Source organism: Crocodylus porosus, unplaced genomic scaffold (genome assembly GCF_001723895.1).
Source record: "Crocodylus porosus isolate Cpor-Errol unplaced genomic scaffold, CroPor_comp1, whole genome shotgun sequence".
In the NCBI taxonomy this organism is placed as follows: domain Eukaryota; kingdom Metazoa; phylum Chordata; order Crocodylia; family Crocodylidae; genus Crocodylus; species Crocodylus porosus.
Window position 1 is genome coordinate 41460484 of NW_017728886.1, and position 21401 is coordinate 41481884.

The 21401-nt window shown below is 40.5% G+C and overlaps 1 protein-coding gene across 1 annotated transcript in view; it reads left to right on the forward strand.

Annotated features, from left to right (window-relative positions):
• Positions 1–7358: 7358 nt before the first annotated feature.
• Positions 7359–21401, forward strand: part of ANKIB1 (ankyrin repeat and IBR domain containing 1) — a gene marked incomplete at its 5' end in the record, with an annotated part of 63717 nt that continues 49674 nt past the window's right edge. The window contains 2 exons of the mRNA XM_019530949.1: positions 7359–7670; positions 12672–12854. Of these exons, the coding sequence (XP_019386494.1) occupies positions 7359–7670; positions 12672–12854 (495 nt within the window). The remainder of the gene's footprint in view (positions 7671–12671; positions 12855–21401) is intronic.

Genomic DNA, 21401 nt, shown 5'->3' on the forward strand with positions numbered 1-21401 from the left:
CCTGGTTCTAGGCTTTTTGCACATGTGGAGCCTTTCATTTTAGTACCATCCCAATTTCTCATACTCAACAGTCAAATAAATGTTCCTGTTTCAGTTTGGTTCAAGGAGTGCACAGCCACTTCTGGGACTACAGAAGGGGCTTCGTATGTTTTGTGTCAAATCCTCATCCCCACATATGTCTTACCATGTCTTTGTATTTGCAACTTCACATCACAGATCTTGGATCTAGACTTAGATATAAGACAACTCTGAATATAAGATGATATCCCAAAAATTAGATCCTATATATGAAATATTTATAAATTTGTTATAATTCTCCAGTATAGAATCTAAGTATTGGAGGTTTTCCTTGAATTTTTCCCCTTCCACTGCTGCAGCAGGGAAAGCCCCCTTGTCCTCTGCCTCCCCAACTTCTTCCCCCTGCAGCCCCTTCCCCAGTCCTTACTCTCAGATCCTGCTCTCCCTGACCACATGGAAGTGAGGGGCAAATTTTAAGACTCTGACCTTGAAATAAACATAATTTACCATGTAGGCAAATTACTATAGGTACCCATAGACTTAGTTCATCCAGAATTGATGTATTTTGCCTTTTTTTCAAACCAGGAAGTTTTAGCACAGGTAAGCCATAAGCACACTTTTAAACAGCATGTCTGTACTTACTTATATATAATACAAACTATTCATGATATTAGTCCAAAGCCAATAGCTCATGATTTACCATATATAATTCATTGGGCAGAGCCCCAGTATAGTCAATAGTGTTTCAAGTCATGGTATCCTCATAGCTCAGCACTGCTCAGTATGTGTGTGTACACCAGTACCTTCCACAAAGGATCCATGTGCCAATTAGCCTCCCACTCTTGATAGAAACCAGATGTTCTTGTCACATTTCCTGGTATCCTCCAAAAATTCCTGGTATCCTCCAAAAATTTATATGCAGATGGGGCACAGGGCAACTAGTCCAGCTCCACCTCATGGAGGGTGGGGCAACACTAATCTTATGCAAGAGGCCGAGAGAAGGGGTGATAAAGGGATTCTAGGTGAAGTATTTGGGGCCCCATTTGATGATGTCTGCCAAACATTTAAGGTTAGTGAAGAAGCAGAAATCACTGAAAATGGGAAAGAAAGGCATAGCTCAGCTGTGGGAGTGAAAAGAAAGTTGAAATATATTCAAGTGGCTCACCATGACTTTGAAAAAGAGTCAGTGCTGAGAGGGACTACGCACACTGGGCACTACTATATTGTGGCAGGGCACCGGTAGTACCTGCCACTTTAAGGATGGGGCTAGGGAGGGGCAGGTGCCTGATTAGGGTGGCCATTTTAAAGCCCAGCTCCCTGATCTGAGGGCAGTTCATGATCAGCCAGAAAAGGAGAAACATCTCTCTGCTGAGCTCTGTTAGGAACACCTTGGAGGTAAGGGTGAGGCTATGGGGATGGCTTAGAGGCCTCACTGGTCCTGGGCATGACCTAAAACTCCACCCTACTGGGGCAGGAAGACCTGGTGGGGCTGCTGGTGGTGCAGCAGTCCCCATGTAAATGTCTGGAGTGATCACCTCCCCGGTGTAAGGTGGGTTGGGAGCACCTTAACCTCAGCCCCTACCTTCGGGTGTGTTATATAATGAAAGAAGACCAGGTAAGCTTCTTGAAGCGCCTGAGCCTGCTGGGGTGAGTGATCTCGTGCGGCCAGGCACGCTTTGTGAAGCACCTGAACCAGAAATGGGGGACTGCAAACCCTGTCAGCAAGCAAATAGCTTAGACTTGTCCAGAGGGACCCTTGACAGACCCATGCTGGGGCCAGGGCCCAAAGGGGGGTTGAAGGGCCAAGGTGACCCACCGGAAGGGATGCCCAGAGCAGAGAGTCTGAGGATCCCGACTGGCCTGAGATGTGGGCAGGGCCTAAGGGGGAGCCGAAGGTCCCAGAGAGGGTAATGCAGCTAAGAGGATGAAGGGTACAGCTGAGTTTAGCTGCCTGTGATGCTACTACCAGGCTTGGACCACTGTGTAGGGGTGGAATGGTGCTGCGGATATTCTCTTTAACATTTGGGGTCCAAGATGGGCAGCCTCCTGCCCTATTAACATCTCAATGCTATTACACCAAAGCATGTCAAGAGAGTAAAGTGTGCATCCGGTCCATAGACGGGAGGTGGGCCAGTGCTTGCACTAGGCATGAAAGTTTGCCCCTGTCACATATATATCTTATTTATATGGGCTTCACTAACCTATCCTTGTGGTAGGTTCTCACCAGTAGGCTTGTCCACTGTGGGCCATGAGTTTTATAATCATGCTCTGTGTTGGCTGCATTTCATAGTTTCATAGTTTCTAGGCTCAGAAGGGACCTGAGCAGATCATCTAGTCCGACCCCCTGCCATGGCAGGAAAGAATACTGGGGTCAAGCGACCCCAGCAAGATGTTCATCTAACCTCCTCTTAAACACCCCCAGGGTAGGAGCCTGCACCACTTCTCTTGGAAGCTGGTTCCAGACCCTAGCGGCCCTGACTGTGAAGTAGCGCCTCCTGATATCTAACCTAAACCTACCCTCTGCCAGCTTGTGACCATTATTCCTGGTCACTCCTGGCGCTGCTTGGGGGAACAGTGACTCCCCCAATGCCTGCTGGTCCCCCCTGACTAGTTTATAACAGGCCACAAGATCTCCCCTCAGCCTTCTCTTTTGGAGGCTGAACAGGTTCAGGTCCTGTAGCCTCTCCTCATAGGGCCTGCCCTGCTGTCCCCTGATCATACGAGTGGCCCTTTAATCAGCCTCATAGTTGGTTTCCAATACTGAGCACATGCTGCATTTGGCAGCAGTTTAATGATACACACACCCTCATCTAGCAGCAATCAGCCATACACATGTAACTATTGCAACAGGATTTGCTTCTCTGCAATTGGATTCATTAGTCACCAGCAGGCCTGCAACTGGCATGGACAGTTACCTTCCTAACATCCTTGTCTGCGAAGAACCGTCAAGAAGAGTGATAGATAGTAATGAGGTTTCCTTGTATGTGATTATAAGATGGTTGAAATACATCAATTCTGGATTGTATTCAAGTAAATATGGTAACTGTGATTTTGTTTCTTCAGAAATAGAGACAAGACCTCAGGAAGACTGCTGAATAAAAGAATTGGGGGAACACCTTTCTTAAGAGTTTTTCTTTTCTTATTGCAGCTTAAAGTTAGTGTAGCAGTAGTTGAAATGAGGATGCAGTTATAGTAGGGTAGGTAGAAAAAGAAGTAGGGATAAGGAATTAACAGAAAAGAGAATGATACCAACATATTGTAAAAGAAGATTAGGGAGTCGGATTTTAAGAATTAATAAAATTACATCTCTTGAGAACCTGGATGGACAAGATTAGGGCTGGTCTCTATTTTGTCTAATTTTAATGTAATCAAATCCATCACTAGTCTCCAAGCACTTTCCATAGAATTAAGTCTTCTGAAAATGCCTTACATAAAAATACATGTTATGACATTTGGTGTAAAGGTCCTATTAAGTCACATATGTTGCCACTTATGAGTCGTAACAAGCCCAAATTCAAGCCAATTAATTATTTTTACCCAACTACACTGTTATGTTTTTCATTTTCACATTCTTTAGGTTTCGTTTCTGGTCCATTACTTCATGACTACCTATGAACTAAAGGGGACAGAATAGAATACTTTGTCAACTGTGTATTAATCAGGTTACTGACATTTTTACTATCTCAGCAAGTAGGAAGGAATACAAGAAGTTCATATTAAATGGGAAGCAGATTAATACACAACATCTGCTAGAATGTCTAACAGCATCAGGTCTGCTTGGGGTACCGTCAGGAGTTGTAACTTGTATGTAAAATAGGCTTATGCATAGGACCATTTGTTTTAATATCCTTTGTCTCTGAATACTTTGTTTCTATTAAAATAAACAATATTACAGTTTTAAAAGGCTGTCTGATCACACTTTTACCACTGATCATAGATTTCCAAAGAGGAAAAACTATATGTACTGAAAACATTTAAAGCTATTGTGTGAATATAGTTGATGCATAGAATACAGTAATCCAGGCCCTGGTCAAAATATGTGAGAATTGTAAAATTTTATCCCAGGAGAAGTAAAGACGCAGTCCTGATACCACACCTGAGGGAGCATATACAAGAAACAAGGAAGAGGATGGACTAGAACATTTAGCTAGCTACTTACTATCAAAGATGTTCTAACTGATCATTGAACATTTCTATTAAGTTGGTAAATATAATTAAATATTTCCATAATTAGCTGCAGTATAGCAGTTAGCTCTTCATTAAAACCTGGAGTATATTTTATGAAAAGCCTGAATGCTAAAAGGTCACGATATCACATTTAAATGTCTTTACTCTCAAATCTTTCCATTATTTCTTACACCCTGTCTAACTGCTACTTTATGGATGATCGATCTATTTTATAAAGCCCTGCTGTCATAGTTAATTAATACATATATTCTGTGAATTACAAGATTCTTGCGACTGTATGTGCTTCAGTTTTCCATTTGGTCTTGGTTCATGTTGTTTATTTCAGGGTATAAAGGTTTTCTAGTTGAACCTTGTGCAGCAAATATTCTAGGGTCAGTTTAGACTCATTAGAAAATGACTGTAGGGAGCTACGAGACAATTATTTTACTTTAAGTCTTATAATTTCATAATTTCTGTCTGTCGCGTTAGATTGGTTAGAAGAATGTAATAAGGCTGCCTCCCATGAAAACACTGAGGGCAGACCTGTTTGCTTTCAAAGGACTGTGGTAAAAATGAGAAAAAAAAATGCAGATAGTATAAAATAAGTCATCTGTTCATAGATGGAAAACAGGCAGCACTAACACAAGCAGTGGGCATTTAAAAAAAAATAAACAGTCAATATTTTCTATCAAACTTCATTTTGCTTATAGCAGCGAGTATTTTTTTCTGTCAGACAGTGATGTCCCTATCAATAGCTTACCTATCAATGAGGATTCCAGAGCACATTTTCAATTAAGAAAATAGGAATATAAATGATTAGATATTGTTCTGGGTTCTTCTGTTTCTTGTAAGATGTAAAGTAGTTTGAAGAAAGAACCCATTAATAAGTGAAGGAGCAGCTTGAAGGTGGGTGGACAGGGAGTTTTGTTGATTTTTGTTGTTGTTGTTGTTTTTGATTTTTTAAAAAATGTTATTTTATTTATTTATTTTTTTGCATGTGGTTGAGCTTATAGGAACAGTTGGGAGAATATCTCTGCAAAGGACCTTCTAGATGTCCACATTCGTTATTCAATCTTCTGTCTAGCTCCTAGGTTAAGGGTTTTCAACCTTTTTCTATGAGAGGGGGGTGGCACACAGCTGGACACAGAGCAGTGGCATCGTGGGGTAGTGGATGGCGGCAGCCACTGTGTAAGCTCCCTGCCTCCCCCCATGTCTGGCTGGCTGGGTGGTGCCTGTGCAGCCTACAGAGGTACGCTGCTGCGCCTGCCCCGCCCTCGCTCTGCTCCTGGGAGGTGGCAGGATGGGGTGGTTGGTGGCAGTTCTCCATCCCTGCCCATCCACACATACCCTCTAGTGCCTTCCCAAGTACTCCCAGGGGTATGCATACCCCTGGTCGACAACCCCAGTCCTAGGTGATCCTTCTTGCTTAGTTTTTTTCTTCCCCTGTCACCCATAACTGTCCTGCTTTCCCATTAAATTAACAACCCTACTGCAGATCCTTGTGACTCCCATACAAAAAGAGTCACCAAATTACCAATAACTCACATTCCCTTAAGAATAAAATGGAGTTATTTCAGTAGAACCTAGTGGCCCAGTCAGGTTAGGACCCACCGGGCTAGTGTAATGTTCCCTGATCCGTCCAGTGTAAGGAATAGCATTACAAAAGAAAAGCCATAAAAGGATCTTTCCTTAGTACTTGCAATGCTAGCAAGAAAATTTTAATTAATTTTAAAATGTTTGAAGTAAAATTATGCAACTTCAGGCCATGGAGGAGAAGATAGAAATTCTGTCATTTTTAAAAGGCTCTGGCTTTACATCCATTACATAGAATGTTATTAAGGTTAATGACTGGATGAATATAAGTTATCTGTCAGGATATTTATTTGGTGTGCAAATTTTTTATTTAATATGTAGAATTTATCCTAAATGTGGTTTTTGGTTTATTTGTTAGTTATATTAATTGCACAAGAACTTTTATTTTGTTACTTATTTTAAGTAAAGTACTCAACTTATGGGTGTTTGGCAGGTCCATGACAGCCTGTTTGAGGAGTTTAGCTTGTGACTGATCTTGGTTAGTTATTCACTCCAAATAGTAATGGACAAGAGCTTGGAGTATTTCTGCCTGCAAGAGAGACGCTATTGAGAGAACTAAGATAGTCACCATTCCAAGCAGGATTTAGAACAGGAGTGGACAATTATTTGGGTTGGTGGGCCACTTAATGAGTTTTGGTGACCTGTCAAGGCCTACACCTCTCCCTCTCCCCATCCCTTTTTCCCAGGGCTGCAACTAACACGGAAGCCTGAACCTGCCTGCAGCTTTAGTACCTTCTCGTCCTCCACAGTTGGAGTCTACCCACCCCCAGCTTCAGCATGTGCTACCCTCTTCCTCATCCATCACCCTCATCCAGACCCGGCCACATCCACAGCTGCCCAAACACAGCCAGCAGCTTCCAGGTTGGGGCTCCAGACACTCAGGGAAAGTGCAGGATGTGTTACAGCTACAGGCTGTGACCAGTATGGAAGCCTAAACCTGACCACAGCTGTAGCACACCTTGCCCTATACCTGAAGCCCCAACCTAGAAGCTGCTAGCTGTGTTTGGGCAGCTCCAGGTTGATGTTTCTGCTTCCACACTGGTCACAGTCCCAGCCAGAGAGAGAGAGAGAGAACACCCAGCATGCTGGAAGCAGCCCTGGATGCCAAGCATCACATAGCTGCCAGAGTCGCCACCCACCTATTGGCTGGATCCATTCACGTGGCAAGTGTCTAGCCATGGGCTGGATACAGTTAGTTGGCAGGCCAGATTTTTGTTCCTCCCTGATTTAGAAGTTCTGGAAATAGTGCTATTGGCATTCCTCAAGTAAAGGGAAGGTCAAAGTAATTTAAAGCCTTTGGAAAATTCAGAGGGTTTTTTAAAGCAATTTAGAGTGTTACAAAGAAAGAAGAAATGAATAATGTTTTTATTTTTGTTTAGAAATTTTAGCAGCAAACTTCAAGTGATTGAGCTAGTATCTGGTTTTTTACACCTATGAATAGATTCGATTTACATAGATAAACATCATTTACATAGATAAACAACATTTTGACTGGAGGAGAAAATAGTAGGAAAAATAACCTTGCTGCTTCAGCTTACTGAGTAAACTACAGTATATACTGATTATTTTCACTTTTCATTTTTCCATATAGGACTTTTCTTTTTGTTCGAGATGGAAACCCCAATAAACGAAATGTGCACAATGAGACATCTATGCACTTACTGTGTATGGGCCCTCAAATCATGATAGCCGAAGGGGCACTCCATCCTCGCTTGACACGACCCTCAGAAGATGACTTCAGAAGAGCAGATTGTCTGCAGATGATCCTAAAATGGAAAGGAGCAAAGCTTGATGAAGGAGAATATGAAAGAGCAGGCATTGATGCTGTTGATAACAAAAAAAATACGCCTTTGCACTATGCTGCTGCCTCAGGGATGAAAACCTGTGTAGAGGTAAAACTTGATATCAGCGTACAGACTTGTAGTTATGTTAATACATATGTGCTTGCTACAACTGTAACATTTTAATACAAAATTTGAGTTACAAAGATAAGGAAAATGTCCATATTATGTTGAACAGAATGGTACTCTCCATTCCTGGGAGCCTTTGAAGCAGCAAGGCAAATCTTGCAGTGCCTCTGCCCAGCAGAGGAGCTGGACAGGGCAGCACTGCACCAAACAGTGTATCTGGGGGATGGTGAGTAAGTGGGGTAAGCAAAATGTGGTTACCCTGTGCCAGGCCATCAGTGAGCTCTCTTTGCCACTGGGAAGGGCATATCCCTAATTTACATCTCCTTTTCTCCCACACTCAGTGGAAAACCCAAGAAGACCATGATATTGGTATAACATTGACACTGAGAGCAGTCCCATTAATGATCTTACTCCAACCAAGGCAGCTCTTCTGGCACTAAAGTTTGCCTTTGAGGATCCACCTTTACCCTTTCTTCCAGCTTTGATTCTTCACTGGCATCTGTAACATCACCAGAACTGTATCTGGTGACATTACCATATACTAATGCATCATTACCTGAACCTTGGAATGTTCCCCCCCTGTTGCAGGGGAGACATGCAAATCACAGTGGCAATTAGGGGCACTCGCCTGCTTCAGCTGCTCGTATGCTACCCTGTATTTTAGCCATCACTACCACTTCTCTTGCTTAGGGAAGAACATAGGTAAAAGGATAAATTTATTACATTACAGGGGTGTAGGTTGTAGCTGTGTTGGTCTAAGGACATAGGCAGACAAGGTTCTTTGGGTGAATCTGTTGTCTTTTGTTAGACCAACTTAAATAGCTGGAAAAAAATGTTAAGCAAGCTTTCAGATTCAAAAACCCTTTGTCATGCTGAGGACGTTTCAGCAGTTGGTGTGTGCTCTTCCAGGATGGAATGAAAAGTAAAGAAGCCAGAGGGTGGGCTGGTATGCATGCAAGACAGGTAGTCAGTGGAGATGTAGATTAAGGTGTCAATGGGTGAGAGACAGGTTGGGTGAGGAGGAGAGAAGGGGGATGAATAGTGGAGAGGTACTTGGGGAATCAGATGTCAGGCAGGTTATAAATCCAATGTCTATATTTAGTCCATGATTTTTAGTATCCAGGAGTTTGATGAAGAGGAGTTCATAGGTTCATCTCTGGGAAGTGTTTTGTAAGTTTCCTTTGAGGATCAGGACTGAGAGATTGGAGAGAGTGGTTTTCTTGTGAGAAATGTGTCCTCGTAGATAATTGGGTATTTCTGTCTTTGATAGATTTCCGGTGTGCATTCATCCTGGTGCGCAGTTATTTGGTCTCCCCTACGTATTTTCCATCAGGGCATTTGGTACATTTGAAGAGATATATTACATTTCTGGAGGTGCAGGACACAGGACCCCATCTCCAAATTTTTGAATCTGTGGGGAACTGGACTGGTTGAATGCCACAGCCCTGTGGGTTGGGTTCTGCATACAGCCTGGAGGTTGAGCCCTAGGGCTGTGCAAAATTTCGGCAGCCTCCGGGTACTGTGGGGCAGTGTGGGGGGCAGCAGGGATGACTCCCCACCCCTGGCGCCCGCATGGCAGCTGCCCCATGACGCGGGTGCAGCGTGTCTTGGCCGGCGCTATTCGCTGTCTGACAGCTGGGGTGGCTCCACCTGTCAGAGCTCAGCACCACAGCTCCAGCTCCCCACTCCCCACACTGTGCAGGGGGGCTCTGCCGTGAGCCTTCAGAGGCCCTGATCACCGCTGTTGCAGCCAGTGAGTGCTGGGCTTTTTTCTTTATTTTAAAGTGCCAGGAGGCTGGGGCTGGGCAGAGCAGCCATGGGGGCTTCTCCTGCGGCTCCCCACACCTGGAGAGAGGCAGGAGCAGCCAGAGGAGCTGCAGGAGAACCTGTAGCTGCCCAGCTTTGACTGCCTCTCCTCAGCCGATCTGAATCGGCACCAAAACGGCATTGAAACTCAGAAACAGATTTGGCCAAATCAAAACAGAACAGTGATCCAAAAAACCAAAATGAATAACCTCCAAAACGACCAATCCGAAATCAAAATGAAACATAGCTGTTTCACCCCTGGCTGCCTGTCATGTGGCCCTCGATGGCTTGCCAAAACTCATTAAGCAGCTCTCCACCCAAAATAATTGCCCACCCCTGCCCTAGGCGTTGACACTTACAGAGTACTTCTTAGAGTGTTGGTCTAGCAGCCTTTCAGGAGAGGTATGGGAGGGAGGGGCACAAGACAATCGGCCAAAGAACCAATGCACACGTATCCATAGGTTACAAAGCCTGCTCTGGCATGAAACGTCAAGTCATCCTTCTGAAGCTCCAGGAGACCGCTCACAGAATACTCCATCAACCATCTTATGCTTAAAATGGCTTTCCTGGTAGGCATCATCTTGGTCATATTCCCAGGGCATACTTTCTCAGCGCTCATACCAGAACTTCTGTCCCTCATTTCGTAAGGACAAATAGAACTGAAATCTGCAGAGTTCATCACTGAGGTGGTGTCTTGAGTTTCACATTAAAAAAAAGATTATCTTGCATGTGTTCTTCTCAAAGCCACGTTTCACATATGAAGAGACAAAAACCTGCTCACTCTGAATATATCCCGTGTGTGGTACTGCATATGGTACTCCGTGTACAAAACGATCAACTTCATTGTGTTATTTCCACAAAATATATATTCAGTTTGCCGTAGGTATGAGACTTGTCTTTGGTATTGCCTTTGTGTGTGAACATATGGTTTAAAAGTGAAGATCCTGAAATCTCAGTCACAATCATGGTTAGCAGACAAATATTTGCATCACATAGTTTGTCAGATAAGCAGCCTGATATTATGGGTCAGTAGAAAATAGGCACGGTGTTCTCACTAGATCATTCTAGTTTTATTTATTTATGTGTGTGTATGTGTGTGTGTGTGTGTATATATGTATGCGCCAATGAAATTTTTTGTAGTTGTGAGCAGTAAAAATTTGTTTTTTTTAAAAAAAGTTTGTCATTCTTTGGTTTGATTATTGTTTGTAGTTTGTCATTCACCGATAAGTGCATGCCCATAAGCAGTTCAGCTCATACTATAAGTGGCTTGTACACTTGGGAACAGTTTGGCTTCTAATGGACACCTATGGTCTCTTTCAACATGAAATACCATTTTAGGTATAGGGAAAGGGGTGTGTGTGGTACCTGGCACCCATTACACTTAAGATCTGATTAACAGTTAATCGGGTCTTAAGTTGTGACCCAGCCACACGTTCAGTTAATTCATGGCACAGGAAAATGAGGAATAAGCCACAAAATGATTCCACAAAAAAATGTATGATAATCTTATGGCTAGTTCTTTTTGCACCAGTAATTGAACATGTGACCAGAAGCACCCCTGTGGCTGGGAGCCCGACCAGCTGATCTGATGTGCTCCCAGCCATAGTAGCTTGCTACTTAGTGGTGCACCTGCACTAGCTGTAAGGTGCAATGGAATCTGATCTACAGTCATGTGGCACAGCAAGAGTGGATAGTACATCAGATCCCATCGTGCCTTTATCTGCATAATTGACGGGACTAAGTGTGTGTAATACAAATATAGAGGAATCTGATCATTAGGGTTTCTTCTGTTAGCATACAATTCTTACCTTAGAAACGGAATGCTGCAGAGGCAAAGATGGCAGAGTAAATAAGAAAATAAAGAGAAGAGATATGGAATAAAATTGACAATGTTGGGAATAATTAATGCTTTTATTTAAACTATCATCTGTTGTTAGCTACTGAAAAGATTTCCAAAACCTACTTTTATATAATTTTCATTAGCTGCTTTGCAGTGAGGCAAAGTGTGGGAACAATAGTTTTATAGACTATTTCTACAAGAGGTGGATTGCATTGAAAAGAAAATAAATTTATCCCAAATTTACTTAAAATGACATCTTACGGATTCTAGTGTGTTCTTACTGTTTTAACAGTTCACAAGTGATGCACCAGTTTAGTTTAGTCTGAATTTAAAGCAGCTAAAGAGAACCAAAAATATAATTTAAAAGAAGATTTTTTTTTTTTTAGTCATTGTCCTTGCAGTCCCAAGCAGTCATTTGTGTGATTACCGTCTGGTAAGAATGTAAAGTGGGACATGCTTATAGTAATTTTGGGGCTGGGATACTAAGCATTTAAAAGTCAGTTTCTATTCTGTTATTACACATTTATAAGTCATATTCTATTCTGTCACATGCATGCTATTGCTATTACTGCTACCAAAGTCACTGGCCTGTGCTGTTCCATATTATTGTAACTATTCTCATCTGACCTGTCCATGGAAATGTTCAAGACAAGTAGTGTTTGGGATTTTTTGTCACGTATAAAAGTTTGGTACCATGTTGAAGTAGTTTAATAGGGGAGATAATATAGTTGGGAAGTATAAGACTTGCTGCTTTGGAGAGCTGGTGGGATCTTCTGATGCTTTTGGAGGGAAGGTTATAAGGAAAAAACACAGTTCTTATTTAAGAATGGCAACGAGGAGCATAGACAGATGGGAGAGCTAAAACTAGGGTGGAGCAGGACAGGGTAAAAGTGAATCGTTCTTAGCATTCTTGGAATTCTCAAAACAAATATCAGAGTTCTTCAGGTGTTAATGTTTTAAAAATATTTTATCATTTTGATGTTGATCAATTTTTCGTTGGAATTTGATTTGTTACATGGACACTTGTTGAAAAGCTAAGTTTGTAAATTCGCAACTGTGTTGGGATTATTTACAAATGGTAATAGCATGATTTCTTGCTAATTTAAAAATAAATTCCAAGAAAGCTGGCTAACTAGGACAAACATTGTATCCAGCTGTCAGACAAGATTGGAATATTTTATTTAAACATTTACAAAAACAAACTTTCTGTAATCGCTTTGCAATTTTGCAAGCTGCTTTTTGTACCTTTTACGTATTAGTACATATTTGATTCCTATTTATTAAACATATTTAGAATCAGTAATTAATACTTCTTTACTTTGCTTTTTCACTTTCAGCTTCTAGTAAAACATGGTGGAGATTTGTTTGCGGAAAATGAAAATAAAGATACTCCCTGTGACTGTGCAGAGAAGCAGCACCACAAAGAGTTGGCCCTCAACCTGGAATCTCGAATGGTATTCTCACGAGATCCTGAAGCTGAAAGCATTGAAGCTGAATATGCTGCTTTAGACAAAAGAGAGGTGAAGCAAAATTTTTGAATTACAAAAATACTTTATGGTTTTATAAATGTCTCATTGTGGAAAGTACTTCATGACAGAGGCCTTGAATTAAGAAAACACATTTGCTTAATTTTGGGCACATCTCTAAATTTATTTACTTCAGTGGAACTACTCATGTGCCTAACAATACTGTGAAAGAGTAGTAGCAATTCTGTTGTTAAAGCTGGAAAGAACCTTTTATTCAAAATATTTACAAGTGCTCTACATACACAGATAAACTCGATTGTTTTCAAAGAAACTGTGCATCATCAAGGCCAGGAGTAGATTTAGTGATGACAATTTTGGATTATTTTGGCCAGAACCTTGGGGGATACAGCCTCCCTGAAAGATCAACTTTTAAAATGTTAAATTTCCTATGATAGCATTCTAACCAAGGATAGGGGAAATCAGAGGATCTGAAGTGGAACTCCCTCTCTCTCAATTAGTGAATATTACCAAGAAGTAGCTAAACCATGCAGCATTTCAAAAGGTATTAACATTTATTTCAGGTTTTGCAAACCAAATTGTGTACTGAAACAGGATAGCAACAGAGATTGCTCTTTTCAGTTGTTTTAGGTTTCAGGCATTTTCAGGTGTGTGTCCACTCCTTGTTCACACCGGTGTATATTGTGTGTCTGATCCCTAAAGATTTGTCTACATGGCATTATGTTTTAACTGATGGCACAAGGCCAAAGTGTTTAAGTTATTTCAAGTCCACTTTTAAAAGTGCCCTTAAATGTGTGTGTGCTCTCATTCAAAAAAAGTTGCTTCAACCTAATTGAATTTAATCGTTCTCTTAAGATTTTACTACAATTGAAAGATAGTCGGTTAAGGTAAGAGTGAAAAAAAATATGATAGCTGTTTCTCAAAATAATTACATATGTGGACAGTCTTATTCCAGAAAAAGAGTGCCTTATTCCATTTTAGCTTAATCCAATTTTCTGACCAGTTATTCCATAGTTTCATAGTTTCATAGTTCCTAGGGTCAGAAGGGACGTGAGTAGATCATCTAGTCCGACCCCCTGCCATGGCAGGAAATAATACTGGGGTCAAACGACCCCAGCAAGATGTTCATCCAACCGCCTCTTAAAAACCCCCAGGGTAGGAGCTAGCACCACTTCTCTTGGAAGTTGGTTCCAGATCCTAACTGCCCTGACCATGAAGTAGCGCTTCCTGATATCTAGCTAAGGATCTAATCCATCCTGATTTGACACCAAGAGTTATGTATACAGGATTTAATGTGTTTGCATTTGTAAGCATTAATTTCACACATTTAGTTGGTTATTCTTAACTTTCTTGAGTGACCCCATGAAGAAAAGTCCAAAGTGCTCTAAACTGTACAAGTAGAATCAGAAAGTATAAATGTTAGGTAAGAGATACTGGTGCAAACTTGGAGTAACTTGGTCAAGAGATTTATACAGAGTCCTCTGCTTCTCAAATTGCCTTATTTTAATAAGGCTCCTTATCTCACTGCAGAGAGTAAACAATTAAATGAAGGCAGAGCTGCAAGGTAGGAACACCTTAACTGTGTTAAGGCATTTTTTCTAAGTGCTGTAAAATTCAGTGTTTGAGTCAGATCAACTTAGAATTTGCTATATCATTTGAGAACCAAGTATAATCCAGTTTTGGGAGTAAATGTGAGATAATTTGGTCTCAAAATGACCAGCGCCCCCAAATGACATGCTGTTTTTGGATATGTTTAAAAAATGTGTATATTTAGGCAGACTGCCTTAGAAATAAATTTCATAGACATTAGAGCTGAAGGGACCTTGCAAGATCATTGGGTCCAGCCCCAAGGGGGCAGAAAGTCAGCTAGGGTCAAAGGATCCCAGCAAGATAGGCATCCAAATGTTTCTTGAAAGTGTCCAGAGTAGGTGCTTGCACCATCTCTGGGGAGAGTCTATTCTAGGCCCTGGGGACTCAGACAGTAAAGAAGTTTTTCCTTTTGTGTAGCCTAAAATGGTCTTCCAGGAGTTTATGACCGTTGGACCTTGTCTTCCCTTGGGGTGCCCTGGTAAACAGACATTCTCCCTTTTGGACTTACAGGCTGTCACCAAGTCACCCCTGAGCCTGCGCTTCTGCAGGCTGAAGAGTCCCATGGCTCTCAGCCTCTCTTCGTAAGGCCCGTTCTCTTGCCCTCTGATCTTGTGCGTGGCTCTCCTCTGGACTCTTTCAGGATTCTCTACATCCTTTCTGAATTGCCGAGCCCAGAAATGGATGTGGCCTTACTAAGGCTGAGTACAGCGGGGGGATGACATCCTGGGTCTTGCTGGAGATGCATCAGTAGATGCAAGCCAGAGTTTTGTTTGCTGTGCTGGCTGCAGCATCACATTGGTGGCTCATGTTCATCTTGTGGTCAGTCATGACCCCCAAATCTCTTTTGGTCGTGGTGCCTAGTAAGTGTAGCACTGCCCAGCCTGTAAGTGTGAATAGCTGCATCATATCAGGGTCCAGGACAAGTGTAAATTTAAGGTAATTAATCAGAGTTCTCTTTGGCCTAATTTTTCATGATCAAAATGCTTATGTACATGCAGAGTCCACTTAGCCTGGAAAATGGTTTGTTAGGAGTAAGACCAGGGTAAAGGCCTTTGGGGAAACGGGATCATTTGGGCTGAAATATTTCCCTAATTACTCTTCAGAGTGTTATAAAATGTATTGACGTGAACAGATAGTCTTGAAAATAGTTATGCCCCATTAGAGACCAGGGTATATTTGTGCCTTGAAGCTTTAGGGTTATTTAGCCAAAACATTCCCAAAATAAAATCCTTCCTTCAAATGATTTGCTTTTCTAAGCATTCCAGGATCAAGAATGCAGCACAGAAACTGGAGGGACTCATGAAAACGGGAATTCTGGGTTTGTGTTGTAGGCACTCTACTGAAATGATGATAGGAAGTTAAGAAGGGACATGCTTATTGAATACCATAATCACTTTTCTCTGAGACAGGAGGACCTTAAGAATAAACAGCTCTTCTTTGCCTGTTGTAGCATGCACAGCACTTGGGCCAGGGAAACATGGTTGTAAGCACTGCTCAGGAATTTTTCAGTGAGATGTCCCACTGAAAAACTGTGAAGCCAGGCTATTTTTCAGGACACGTTAAAAAAAAATATGTAAAAAGTAGCTCAAAAAAGCTGAAACATTTCTTTTTGAGATTTTCTGATTGTAAAAATTTTCGTTTCCCAGTTTGAAATACTGAATGTGGTCAAAATTAGAGTATGTTAAATTTACCTGAATGCAGTGTTTGATGGACTGAAGCCATATGTTTGCTGGTCTCCAAAAAAAAATCAAAGAATTGCCTTTCTGTTTAGAGTCAGGATTTTTGTTTTAAATCCCTTCTGTTTTCCTGAAATGGAAAAAAACATTTCCATTACCAACTCCTAGCTCTGCTCAGTAAGTTATAGGTTCGTGTAATTAACATAGGTGTGGGTTGTGGATATATAGGTATGGGCAGATAAATGAGTTTCCAGGGTTAAAAAGGGATATGGATGTAGTCTACATTAGCTAATCCATGGTAACTGCTTGTGTGTATACTCTTACCACATGGCAGTTAAAACCTTAAACTATAGTAACTTAACCTATAAAAGAGTTGTGATCCAAATGAACATGTGTTCATACCCTCTCTGATTTGACTCTTGTGAATAGTTTTATGTATGTGGGCTTTTACAGACTGAACCTAAGATTATGTGCAATATCACCAGGTAAGTAGTGAATCAAGGGGATCCTCTTACCCTATCAGTCCTATCAGTTGTAGTACCTCCAGGTAACAGCTTGAGGATCAGGGAAGCTACATGTACAGCAATCCCCTTTCTCCCACAACTGCCCCTCAGTTATACTCCCCAACTACTCCCACTTTCTTTATATATATAAAAAAAGTGGGAAGTGAATAGGCACAAAACTTGGTAAAAGTGGAGTTAGGATGTTCAGCATCACCTTCTGTTTCTCATGCCCTCCTGGAACATGAGCTTTTAATTGGCAAAACAGAAAACAAACCAGCACTTTTATAGATACAGCTCAGCTGATGTTCAGTCTTGAACCAGCTCCAGCGCAGTCCAGAGGCTAGGACTCATAATCAGCTGATTTTTGTTCTTAACCCTGGCACTGCACCTGTGCCTGTAACTGATTCTGGTGTGGTCCCAGGGCTGGGGCCAACAATCTGCTGATTGCCTGTCCCAGCCCCAGTACTGCACAGGAGTCTAGAACTGGCTCATTTGTTACTACCCACCATGTGTTCAATTTAAAACATGATGGAAACCAGCCACAAATATTGCACATATTTTGTGGAATATTTTTGTGACTGGTTTCCTATTCTATTGCTCTATTAATTACTTAAATGTCTGCAAGGCTTATTATTTACAGTGTGATTAATAGGGTAATCGTGTCTTAATTGTAATGTATGCCAGTATGACCAGAATGTTTCTGTAAAAAAAAAAATGCTAAGGGCATGCCTGTGCTGTTTCAGCATTGTGCCAGGAAGTGCTGTAGTGATGCATACTGTGGCCATCGCATGCAAGTAAATAGAAATAATGTAGCTGCCTTAATGCAGTTACTGGGTATCTAACATTAAGCTCACTCGCTCCCACTCTCTCCTGTCACATTGTGCCTTGCTCCAGTGCTCTCTGGCACAGCTCTGAGGCAGTGCAGGTGTGCCTATGACATAAAACTTAATGAACAAACCCTTAAAAATTACTTTATCATTGTGGATGGTTACAAATATGTCTAATGTAGCTTAATTTAAATAGTTTAACAGAAAGCAGGTTAGGGGAAAATTCCAAAAAAAATCATTTGCCTCACTTTTGTATTTAACCTACAATAAAAAGTGAGGCAACATAGCCTATAAATATAATGTATAGGAAAATAAAATAATGTTTATTTCTTAAAACATATTGAAGTTAAGCCAGCAGTAGCCCAAATAATACAAATTTCTATTGATTTTTTTTTTTTAATGACTTTTTTATTGATCCTAGTAGTTTCACCTTCACAGTTTTCTGGTTCATTACTTATTAGTAAAAGAGAAGCTGGTTTATCTTTGTCTTGTAGCCCTGAAAGGTAAAGGGCACCTTTATTTCAGCCTCATCCTGCACTGTATGGAGTATATTATAGAACACTTTGGAATGAGCAGTAATTCCAAGGAGATCATTCAGAACAGTTTTAGGTCTATACTGGGCATAGAGAGAAATATAAATCACACTAACAAAGTTATAATTTTTTCAGTCTTTTTACATTTATATTACTACATATTATATAAATTTGCCAATCAGTAGAGTGTAGGTATACAAATGGAAAACATTGATAGCTGATATTAATGTTTTGCATTTGACTGAATCCTTACAATTCCTAATGAATGCTGAACAGCAAGCACTGTAAGTCTAACTATTGTATCCTCATTGTTCATATTTAAGAAAATGAGAAAGATGATGTTGCCCTCTCAAAATAGACATGCTAGTCCCTGTCATATATAATGGCTTATTAAGTAGTAGTAGTACACACATGCACTATCAAATCATTTTTTGAAAATATACAGTTTCAATGTACAAGGAAGAAAATAACTATATAAAATATAGTCTTAACTCTTAACCATACAACAAAGTTATGTTGTATTATATCATTAACAGTACATTAAAACAAAAAATATAAAATACTTTTATCTTGTACTGAAGTGCTGACATGTAATTAAACATTTCAACATGGTTGTAATTGGTGAATAATAGTATTTTAATAACCTTGTAACCATTTGATAGTCTCAAAATGTTAGTAATAAATTAGATGTGTGGGGTGTATGTAAAAGCCAGAAGCTGTAGTAAATATGATGAGAATTGAGGTTTGTAATGAAAAACTTGTCTGCATGGACTGAAGTAGTGACTAAAACCATCATATAGTTAGAAGGTGTTAAACAGAAAGCTTTTCACTACAAATGTTGATCTTTCTCTTAAAGCTAGGAGAGTTCTGGGACTTTTTCCCAAAGCCCCTTATGCTCAATGGAAATTTGTCATGAACATCATTTGTTTTGACTAACAAACTGTGCATGGATCTAAAATGGCAGAAAAATGTGTATAATATTACTTTGTGATACTGCACCTCTTTTTACAGTTAAAGACTGTACCATCTTGCGGTAGTGATCAGATTGAAGGGTTTCTCATTGTATATATCTTTCATTCTGGCATTTCCAGACTTCTGACTGCTTAATTCTGCCACCTTAATATTATTCTTTGGTAACTTTTTCTTTGGAATAGTGTAGTATTTTGTGAGCAAAGTATCTGTCAAAACACATTCATATGGATATTTTCCACACTATGTAAAAGATAAAATTCTTAAAACCCAAGAATCTCAACATCCCTGCTGTCTTGAGGGAAATGTTCCAATGGAAATAATATAATAGTTTATTACTCAAGGGAAATAACTGCCAGTATTTAACATAAAACCAACCAATTAAAAATAATTTGGTGCAAATCTTCAGTTTAAGTTGGAATGTTATCTCTTGTACATACGTTTTTGTTGCGGTTCTATTAAGAAAAATATACTTCTCTTATGGATTCTTTTTTTCTAAGTGATGACTGTTGTGCTCATGAAGCAATGTATATTTTTAATTATTTTTTAAAGTACCATTCAAATCAAGTCCAGAAGTTTGTCATTGCTTCAGGATTTTTTTAAAGCATATCCAATCAAACATAATCACTAGAGGACCCAGCTGTTTGTATCTCTTTATATCTGAAATGGATTTTATAAATTATCTATTTCGTAAGTAGGTCAGTCAAATTCTCAAGTATGCTATAAAGTAAATGACCCATTTTTACTTTAGCAGAGACCAATAAGGATACAATTATCCTTAGCTATAACATGGGTATCTATCTACAGAAAGCTAATAGGAACCTTCCTCAAACTTGAGCTTCCTAGATAAAGGCCAAGGACATCATTCACCATAGCTGGTTACAGAGGCTTCAAGGATAGCTCCCTCCAATCCTTTGCAGAAATGACCAGAAGCATATATCTGACCGTAGTCCCACTGCCCTTTTTCAAACTAGTCTGGGAAATTGTCCAGGTACAAAAAGCAGGGCAGGCTGTATTATCCATAGGTATTTATGTTACTGATTGGGCAGACTTTTTTGTTGATTATTTCTGGAGTCTATTATTTATCTTAATATAATGTATTTTTGAGAATTTATTGCGGATGTGCAGAGAGGGGTGAACACTTTTTTACTGAACTTGGTATAAATGTAAATAAAAACTATTGAAAAACTTAGCATATCACCTTCCCCATCCCTTCTGTTGTCAGCATGAAAGTATAAGACTTTGTGTAGACTTAATTTAGATTGCAGTCTCCTTTGTACAGTGTCTAGCACAGTGGAGTCCTGGTATTTGGCTAAGGCTTCGTGTGAAAGAATAACACAAGTAATAAATAATGATGACTCATCTGAACAGTGAATCAGAGCTCTGTGTCCTTCCTGCTCTGTATAATAAGATTATGCTACCATTTTCAGCCAGCCAGTTCCTACTCATGCCTGAATTCATTTCATACCCCTAGTCTCCAGTGGCATGTGTCTTTTAAACAGTCTTCTGTACTTAAAACAACCAAGGCACACCATATAACATTCCTCTCGTTTTCCCTTTTCTGCCTCATTCAGGCTCTCCATCTGCATCAATGGAAAATGTATTTATACCATCACCATGTATTTCCTTTCTTGTTTTCAGAAGTGAGATTGCAGAGTTTAAGGACATAGTTCCAATGTCTTTGTCATATAAACTGGATCTTGTAACCTGACCCCATTAACACTATAATAGGAAATGCTACTTTGAGACCACAGGAAAACAACTGACTCTTCTCCGTGGTAAAGTCTGGAGCCACTTTGGCCTAAGGCGGTGGTGCTTATCCTCTGGTCCACAGGCCACATCCAGCCTGTAGAACCACATCATCTGGCCTGGAGTGCAGTATTAGTTGCCATTCCCCTGCTGCCTAATTTCTGGAACCTTGGGGAACCCCATGAGCTGGATAACTTGTCCCCATGTGCTAGATCTCACTTGGCATGCAGTTGGGTCTGGTCAGAGCACAAGGTCTCTCTGTGGCTGATCCAGACATGCAAGCATTTTGAATTTTTTGTGCCAGAATTCTAATGGTTAATTAATGAGTAGAATCATTCTTTTTGGAGAAATTAACTCCTTTTCTTCAGCCATATCATGTGTTCCAGGCAAGTTTGATAAGGCTACATGTGCAATACAGGGACTGCTGTTGCTGCATACATGGCAGCAATGCCACAAGTAGCCAGGCCTCTTCATGTGGACAGAGGTCTGCCAAAAGTGACCATCTGCCTGAAAGAGTTGCATCACATAAGGGATTTGCCAGCGGAGATGCATACTTTTCACTCTTCTAGCCTGTGTTATGCTGCTGGCAGAACTTTGTAATGTAAGCAATGGCTAATTTTGGAGATATTTTAAGGGGGTCACTGCTAATAGGTCAGTTAATAATTTAATACAGAGCCTCCAAACCTAACAAGCAAGCTCTTGAAATACCTTCTTCTGGCTTTGGGGAGGGGCAGGG